The sequence below is a fragment of the Diachasma alloeum genome, unplaced genomic scaffold (assembly GCF_001412515.2).
Source record: "Diachasma alloeum isolate Michigan unplaced genomic scaffold, Dall2.0 Dall_scaffold_00871, whole genome shotgun sequence".
Classification (NCBI taxonomy): Eukaryota; Metazoa; Arthropoda; class Insecta; order Hymenoptera; family Braconidae; genus Diachasma; species Diachasma alloeum.
In genome coordinates, this window is record NW_021680992.1 from 91,157 (window position 1) to 100,489 (window position 9,333).

Here is a 9,333-nt window from a genome sequence, read left to right on the forward strand (position 1 = left end):
TTTGACCCTAAGAAGGCATAACCCTTGCGATGTTTAACCTTCGCGAGGATAACCCTCGTGATCGTTTGATCTTGACGATTTCCGGCCGATGTCTCTCTCACTTTTGACCCTTGTGACTTTTTAGCTTAGCTTCCTTGTAAAGAGCTTTCTGACACTTTTTGACATTTTTGACGCCCCAGAGGTAAATTACCGGTATTTGACAATGTCACGTCATAAACTTCCATCTGCGAGATATGCCCAACCCTGACTGTGTCCATTGGTCACACTGACTCAATGGGCACAGTGGTTCTCTACATTCGTGTCTAGCGACTGTAGTCCCACGCGGTTAGGTGTACCTAAGCGGACACCCGTCCAAGTACTGGGCAGACTGAACGCTGCTTAGCTTGGATGACCGCCGGAGCCACACACTCCCCGCGTGACCACTACAGCGACTATTCAATATATATATAATCTCTACTAATTACTTTGGTTCTTGAATTGGGATTATTAATTGACCACGGAGTATCTTGTGACCACCTGCCCACACCTCAAGGAGTACTCTGTGTTTGCAGCTGAAATCTCGCTCTTCCGTGAAACTCATAGATCTGCAACTCTCGGGATTGAGGAGATCTATCTCGAGCTTTGTCTCACCCTTTAAAGAAAATAGATGGAAGTGATTAGTAAGTTTTTGCCTCACTGTTGGAAAAAAAAAAAATTTCATCGACAGTTGACTAATAATTTTTAGGACAGTGACACTGAATGCGATTTGGAGGAGAAAACCATTAAATTTCAGGTTTCACTAAAAATTCAGTAAAATTCCAAAATTTTCAGCAGCATGAAGACGAGAATTCCTTAATTTATTTGAATTTCCAGTCTAATATGAATATTCAGTGCCAAATTACATTGAATTTTCAGTGAAATCGAAAATTTCATGATTTTTCCCCCTAAATCATATTCAGTGTCACTGTCCTAAAAATTCAAGATAGTAGATTATGTCATAAGGACATAATCTACGATAGGTCGAGGTTTGTGAGGAGTGTGACTCGGCATCGGTAAGTCTCCGACTTACCGACGCCTTGTGCTGCAAATTCACACGACTCACAAACCGAGACCATCGTCTGAATGACATAATTAAAGGAGGGGAGGGGTGGGGACGGAAAAGGGGGTCCAGGGGGCGAAGCCCCCGGTGGGGGGGTGGGGGGGGGGGGGCGAAGCCTAAACCGAAATAAAAAAATTCACAAAAGAAAATATATTTTTCGAAAATTAATATACACACCTCACCATGGAAAACATATCACCCTCCCCCACGTGCTTGCCATCCTCGCCTTCGGCTCGGAAGGCAATCTTGCACGTGGGGGACGGTGATCTGTTTTTCAAGGCTCAGGCATGTAATGTACTATTTCTGTACTGCCTAATTTTTGTTTTTTTTTCTTTCCTTCAAACCCGGAGCATTGAATGTGTTGAATTAAAAGTGAGTTTCTTGAGTTGTAACCGTCCCAGGGGTTTTATAGACAACAAGTATCGTTGAACTGCAATTTGATCAGATTTGCTAATCATCTCAAACCACAAATGACTTTGAATTTTTGTTTTTGCAAAAATGGAAGTAGAAACAAAATTTATCAATTTTCTGTCAGTGGTCCGTTTTGCTCTAGGGGTCCGTTTTGCCCTACCCGCCTTTACTATATCGGAATTTTCTGGTTTTCTATTCATTTTCAGGGAAAAATGGAACTGAAATTTACAGGTCTCTTTGATTTTTCCACGAAACTCTGAATTTTCAATAACGAAATTCCTTGAAATTTCAGTAGTAATTCAATTCGATAAAAATTTTCAAAAAGTGAACCGGAAATTTCAGACAAAAATTTTTAACAGTGCAAGAGGCAATTGCTAAATCATTCAAAAAAGTTGTTCCAAAAATTGTTCTAAATTTTTTTCGATATTTCAGCAGATATTTTTCCTAATCAGTAAACAGAATAAGATTGTTTACCGGTTATATTGGACATTCTTTGAATCCCAAAAGGTCCTTTGCTAATGTAGCCCAGTAGTAATCCGCTCCTGTCCCTAAATCACTGCAGAGGTCAGCGCCACCCACACTTGCAGGATCCCACCAGCTCTCTCCTGATGTTGTATTCATATCGTTGTACTCTGTATGTCATCTATCGTGCAAAACACCAATAAAAGAAATTTAAAATTAATTGAACATTGTTGAAAAATTGCTCGTGAAATTTCAAGTGAAAAAGCTTGAAATTTTTAACAACGACAACGTAACATGAAATTTCTGTATATTTCTTGATTGACGAATAAGTTAATTTCTTGAATATTCAAGTAATTCTCTATTTTCAGGTCCATGCGGCACTGAAAAACCTTGAAAATTTTGAAAATTCAAGCAACAACTTTTCTGAATTCTCAATCTATTGAAAATTCCATTGCATGTGATGTTCAATTTTCACGATGAGTTCGAAAATTCAAGAATTCAATTCAAAAATCAATGATTGTTTAACATGAAAAACCCAATTTTTTGGAATTTATAATTTGAATTCAATCTCACAATTTCGAAAATTCAGATGATGCTGTGACTGAAATTTCAAGAAAGTTCTCCACAGTAAAAACGAATGTCTGAATTCCACACACCTTTTGTAGCCATTTTTCAGGTACTAAAAAACGTCTGAATAAAATGAAAATTTGTCTGAATTTTAGACGAGCAAGTGCCTGAGCATCTGAATTCATATTTGAAATTCGAACAAATTTTCATTTCATTCAGACGTTTATTAGTGTCTGAAAAATGTCTACAAAAGATGTGTGAAATTCAGACATGCGTTTTTGCTGTGTAACAGTGAATGTCGCTAAAAACATGGATTGATCGAACGACGCGGAGGCAAGTATATGAATGAGACAAAAGGCATTAGACAAATGTTACCAACCACTGTAGGCCCGTCGATACCCTGTTGCCATTCGACATATCGGTACCAATTTTTTCGGCTGATGCCTATTACCAGAAGATTTTTCGGAATCACGAGGGATTCATTTGTTTCCGTCTGCGTGACTGTTATACATGGGTCGCCGTTTCCTGCCTGGAACAGAATGCATTATATTTATTCATTTGCTCGCCTAGGACTGCATGGAGAGAATTAAATAGTAAAAAATTGCAGGCGGCTATATCCTCGATACAGCTGTAATTGTACGTGGATACGTCCATGGTTTTTTCTGCCTTCTTTTGGAAAAAAGAAACCTCTGTAGCTCAAAAATTAGAGGCCCTGGACTATTTTTGTGCTGAAGAAATATTGTCAGTATATTGTAGAATACGCGGGTTTAAAATAAATGATAGTTTATTGTAATTAAACGAGGCGAAGAAAAATATAACAGGAAGTGTAAAAAACGGAAAGAAAAAGAATAATGAATAACAAAAGAGTGACGCTAAGTTCAGAGGAGAGATTCGAAAGAAAGAAAAGAATAAATAAATCACAGAACGCAATTGAGAAGTTGAAGATTCGTTACAATATCTACACGGAGAGAATTTTTGATAAAAATTACCCTGTCGTTCTATAAAAGTGTATCATGAGTCATCGTTTCTTCATTTCTATCCCGAAATTTAGTAAAAATTAATATATGATGATCAAATTTTATTCTACGTTAGAGAAATTTTATCCTGATAGAAATAAAAATCACCGTGCCGGTAGAGTAAAATTTACCAAACGTTCTAGAATTTTCGTTGTTATTTATATAAAAATTACTGGACTGGAAGGGTAATAGTACATTATGTCATGAGGGCGATAAGCGGCGGTTTGTGAGGAGTGTGGAGTTGCAGCAAGAGGCGTGGCAAGCAGGAGACGAGGATCGCCGAAGGCGATCCGAGTCGGACGCTTGCCATGCCGAGTGTTGCAAACTCCACACGACTCACAAACCAACGCTATCGCCCGAATGGCATATACTATTTTTCGTCACGAAGGCCCGACGCGGGTGTGGGCGCGGGAGGGGGTCCAGGGGGACGAAGTCCCCCTGGTGGGGGGGGTTGGGGGGGGGCGAAGCCCCCCCCCACTGAAGAAAAAAATAAAAGCAATAGAAAAAAATAAATCGAAATAAAATCAATATCAGTTGATGCGAAAATAAATAACTAGTAAAGTCCGCCAAAATATCCAAAAACAGTAGGTTGATGACGGTAATTTTGGACCTGTGAAAAGAAAATTGCATAAAAAATAGAAAATAAGAACAGATATCAAAGATAAAAGAAGATACTCAGCTGTTCAATTTTTCTTCTTTTATTAAGAACAGAAGTCGACGTTATAAATACTGATATTTTAGAAATTGTTGTTTTTTGAACAAAAATATCAACTTTAAATTGAACAAAAACTCGGAGAGTGACTTTTTTCTAATGATAAATCTTCTCAATGACACACAACAACATGGCTACCACTAGTGGGTTAAGTTGTAGAGAAGGCCGCTAGAGGCGCTGTACAGCTCATCCGACTATACGTTTACCCGAACGCAGAGCGCATGCCCAAGTGGGGGGAACGTCAGGGCACATGGTGACGCCCACTTTATCGCTCCTAGGATGGGTAAGTGAGATTTACCCTCCTTGGAGCACCGAGCGTCTCATTTACCCTCCTTGGAGCACCGATTATTCAAGTGCCGCGGTAAACTCTCTTTACCCCCTCTCGACAGAGCCCGAGTAAGCGCCGTTTATCGGGCCGAGTGACGAAAAATTTATTATGCGTCAGGATAAAATTTCACTTACGTAGAATAAAATTTGATCATCATATATTAGTTTTACTAAATTTCGGGATAGAAATGAAGAAACGATGATTCATGATACACTTTTATAGAACAGTAGGGTAATTTTTAACAAAAATTTCTCTCCGTGTATCTTAGATACGTCTAAGGTCTCACCTGGACGTTTGCCCAGAGACAGATGGTCAGCAGAACCACAAGAACCGCGCACTTCATGTTTCAGTAAAATTATCAGAACTGTCAGTTTTTCACACGATGACACCAGTATTTATACCATAAAAAAGCCATTGACGTTTTTGGGAGTGTAAATCCATGTCATTGATAATTTCTGCTCTAATGCACTGGATAAGGTGATGAGTCATTTAGTTTCCGACGGAACGTGTCGGAATTCACGTTCACATGTCTCGAAAGTTGTACAACCTGCACGTTTCTGTTTAAATGTTAAATGCGCAGATGGGAAATTATTTTTGTCACTCAAATATGCCGGCTGTACTCCCAATAACACTCCGTTGATAGCGCAAAGGTCTCGAACGCCGTTGGCCGCGCCATACCCGAGGGGATACTCACTTCCGAAATCGCGGCGCCACTCTGGCATGAAATCATTTTAAAATCACGTGAAATCACCGAAATCGCTTAAATCAAGTGAAATCAATAAAATCACCGAAATCAGTGGCGCACTGGCGTAGTAATGGAGCGGCTGCCTGTACCGCCCAGCGGGTAATATACCGCCCGCCCGTATTTTTCAGGATTGACTGACAAAAAAAATTGTTTCTTTTTTTATGATGTAAATATTTGATAACAACAAGTAAATTCAATAGAAATTTTCAATTTTCTACCGTGGAAACATCATTAAAAAAATCCAAATCATTTCCTACCGAATTCTTAAAATATTTCGCTCCCAGAATTTAAGATTTTTCAAATTTCCAGTTGGTCCATAATTGAATGGAGTGCGAAATATATGTTCGTTATACATTTCCACATCCATTGAGACCTTTTCGATAGCACACTGATAGAACGGATTAGTTATTGTTAACGAATGGATTTTGGTTAGAGGTTAGGGTCTATTCGGTCCTACTAAATGTTCATTCGTTAATAGTTAACGAATGTACATTTGAGGAGCCTTGTTTGACTTGACTTTCGCCATTCAAGTGAACCATTCGTTAACTATTAACGAATATTCATTTGGTCATATTCAACTCTACCATTCGTTAATAGTTAACGAATCTCGTTTGAAATAAATGAATCATTCTATCAGTGCATAAAAAAATCTTCATCAGTTATTATTGGCAATTTTATCAGCCTCCGCGTTTGTGGGTAATTCCGCCCAGAGTTTGCGGGTAATGCCTGGTAATGCCGCCCAGGTTTTCTATAGGGCTGCTAGACTCTGCAACTAGAGGGCGGTCGAGTGAAAGCTCGATTGTTTGGGGTGGTCGGTGTCCACTGGAACATCGGGTAAATTCAGGATAATTTATTAGTATTCACGTGGAATCTTTCTCAAAGTGGAGCCAAAGAATGGAAACGAAGGATGAAAATAGGAAAAATTATAACAGTTGGTCTGCATTGCTCAAAAAATTCATCAAAACAAGATGGGCGGTATTGGACGCATGCGCCTGACGGTATTACCCTTAAAGTTCGATTCCACCGCTCCCTGGCCGGTGGCAATTGAATTACATAATTAAATGTTTAATGTTAATAAAAAATCTGTCCTCTTCACATCTTCGAGTAAACACCTCGAAGAACCCATTCTAACCGTTTATGAATCCTTGTAGAGTGCGGGGCTGGAAAAAAAGACTCATTTTCCGTGGGTGGGCGGTACATGCAGTGCCTCCTCTAACAGAACTCCAAAAGAATTTTCAAGGGAAGCCCAAACGATAAGAGTGGTTTTGGGTTTGCTCGGGCGGATTTTATAGAAACTGCAAATTCATAGAATTATAGAAACTGCACATTTATTGTTTACAATTCATAGGTGGGAATCAGCTGATTTGAACACTGCCTTGTATTATATACTGCTATTTACATCCGTCCTTAAGTACTTTGGAATACAAGACTCTTTTACGTTAAAAAAAAATCGGGAGAATTTAGTGGTAGTATCCGTGACCGAGTCCATATCCTAGCCCGTAGCCGTGGCTGAGTCCGTAGCCATGACCATAGCCGTATCCTCCGTAGCCTCCGTAGCCTCCGTATCCTCCGTACAGTCCGTATCCTCCGTAGCCACTGAGACCGTAGCCTAAACCATGACCATAACCACCGCTGTATCCAACTTTGTAGGCAGCATAATTAGGGTAACCGTAATGGAATTTTGTTACTGATGGAGTAACTAGTGGAACTACTGCACTGTGCACTGATGGATAGGCAACCTAGGTGGTAATCAAATGTGTTAATTAATTGAGATAAACATAGATTAGCAATCAAGGAGGAAAACGTGACTCGACAGAACAAGAAATTTCTTCAAGAAATTTTATTGTTTTCTTTCTGTACTGAGGATTAACTTCACCGTGTTTTTTTTTTCAAGAGACATTTGGTAGAATAAAGTCAACAGATTATGATTTTTCCATAGAAGTGCTTGAGCATGAATTTTCTAAGTTCTCTCAACGATATTGTATTTATTTTTCATAATAAAAATCGAGGAAAAAAATAGGATGTTCATGCCCAAGATTTAGTATTGAAAAAATCTAAATAGAATGGGTTGTATGAAATCGATGTCTACAGACTATTCTGAACCTTTAAGTGAAAACCATGTTCTCCCTTCAAAAAAAGTCTTGTTTAGCCCTTAAGTGGTCGCATCGTCAGGGAATCCCCGCTAAATCATACGCAACCTACTGGGCGCCACTTAAGGGTTAAATTAGGCAGAAATATGTTTATTCCTCGACGGATTACCTTGTAGGTGTTGGCATAGCTGGTAGCGAGGGGAGCATGGTAAGACACTGTGGGTGCATAGCTCACTGTTGGAGCATATCCATGTCCCAGAGCGTAGCCACTGTATAACGGAGCAATAGCACCGGCGGAGGCGTAAGCCACGAGAGCGAAGAGCACCACCTGAAAATTGAAAGAAAAAGTAAAATTCTAAAACGAAGAGTCATAAATCTCATCCATTCCGATCATATACACACTGTTAACACTTTTCGACTGAAATTTCGGAAACATTTTCGGAATTGTTTGTCACACTAGAGTTGCACTGAAATTTTACGAAATTTTACCGTTGAATAAAACAAAATTTTACGGAAAGTTCAATGAAAACAGCGAGTTTAAGTTCAATTTTTCCATGAAAACCCATAGAAAAGAGGAAATATGTTATTGAATTGCCAACAAATTGAAAATTCAGCGTAATTTGTTACTTAATATTCATCTTTTCATTGAAAATCCCAGTCAGTTGTGCATTTCTTGCCTTCCTGTGTTCAAAAATTTAAAGGTTCATTGAATTTTAAGTAGAATCTTAAATTCCAGGATATTTTCCCGTAAATCGAACGTCACATTTCCGAAAATTACAAATCAACTGTCCATAAACCCTTGTTTTGCTTTGTTGTTCCATAAACAATGATTCCCCCAACGATGTAAACACTCTGCACTATTAGAAATTTTTTGCGAGTCAGATTGAATCTGATTTAGGGAAAAAACAGTTATAAACATTCAAATTTTAAGTAGAGTCCACAGAAATTCATGAGTTTTCAGTGGGAGTGAGATGGAAATTTCACAACTTTATTGAATTTTCAGTAGATCATGAATATTCAAAAACAAAACGACATAAACTTTCAATTTTTCCCTGAATTTCCCTGATTTTTATCAATTTTCAGAGAATAATTGAACTGAAAAATCAGGTATTTTATTGATTTTCAAATCATTTGAACAGAAAATCAATGGAATATATATTTCATTTTTCAATGATAAAAATTTCCGGAATTTGGGGCGGAAAAATGAGACAAAAATTTCCAACGGTGTGTTCTTATTCACTCCACATTATCAAGAGTTGACCACCAAATTACCCCCCACCCGAATACCCCCAAAGAACCCCCAAATATCCCAACCTGGGTACATCACCAATTCCCCCTCCCCATTCCCAGAAAAATGTCAAAACACCCATGAAAAATCATCAATTGAGAACTCACCAGTTTGAACATGTTGACAGATGTCTGAGATATCCAAGTAGTACCGTAGACTGACTAGTACATATCCCAGTGCAATCTTATATACCCCATCGTCTTCGAAGAAGCCAAAGAGAATGGGCAATAGGTGGTGGACGACAAACGAAGGCCTGGGGATTTGCAATAAAATAGAAAAGGAAAAATAATTTTTCCCCCCGCTGCATACCACGGGAATTTGGTTCCAAGTCATGTCTGACGGATCTCTCTGCATGTCGCATTGTCACGCATGAAGGGGAGGGGCAGGCGAGATGGTGTGCAAAATCAAACAGCAATAGTAAACGCGTTCACCTTATTATCCTCCCGTTGTTTAGTGCACCCAAGGATCGTTCGATGCTCGATGATCCAAGTCGGATACACGGAGGTGGGTCACGAAGGACAAACTCATTATTCCGTGAGTTATATATAAGAAAAAAATGTTTGTATAATATTGGCAATCCCTGGGAGAAAAAAAAGAAACTCCAGAGGTGCATTAAAAAAGGAGATTTGCCGGACA

The 9,333-nt window shown here is 38.9% G+C and overlaps 1 protein-coding gene across 1 annotated transcript; it reads right to left on the reverse strand.

Moving 5' to 3' along the window:
* Positions 1-6,646: 6,646 nt before the first annotated feature.
* LOC107045081 (prisilkin-39) lies at positions 6,647-8,840 on the reverse strand. Its single transcript, XM_015267212.1, has 3 exons — positions 8,805-8,840; positions 7,579-7,737; positions 6,647-7,058 (listed from the first exon to the last, which is right to left on the reverse strand). The coding sequence occupies exons 1-3, from the start codon at positions 8,814-8,816 to the stop codon at positions 6,780-6,782; spliced, it is 450 nt and encodes a 149-aa protein (XP_015122698.1). The 5' UTR covers positions 8,817-8,840; the 3' UTR covers positions 6,647-6,779.
* Positions 8,841-9,333: the final 493 nt, after the last annotated feature.

Coding starts and splice junctions, on each gene's coding strand:
- LOC107045081 (XM_015267212.1), bottom strand. Junction 7,059..7,578: donor GCTATGCCAACACCTACAAG/GTAATCCGTCGA, acceptor ATTACCACCTAG/GTTGCCTATCCATCAGTGCA.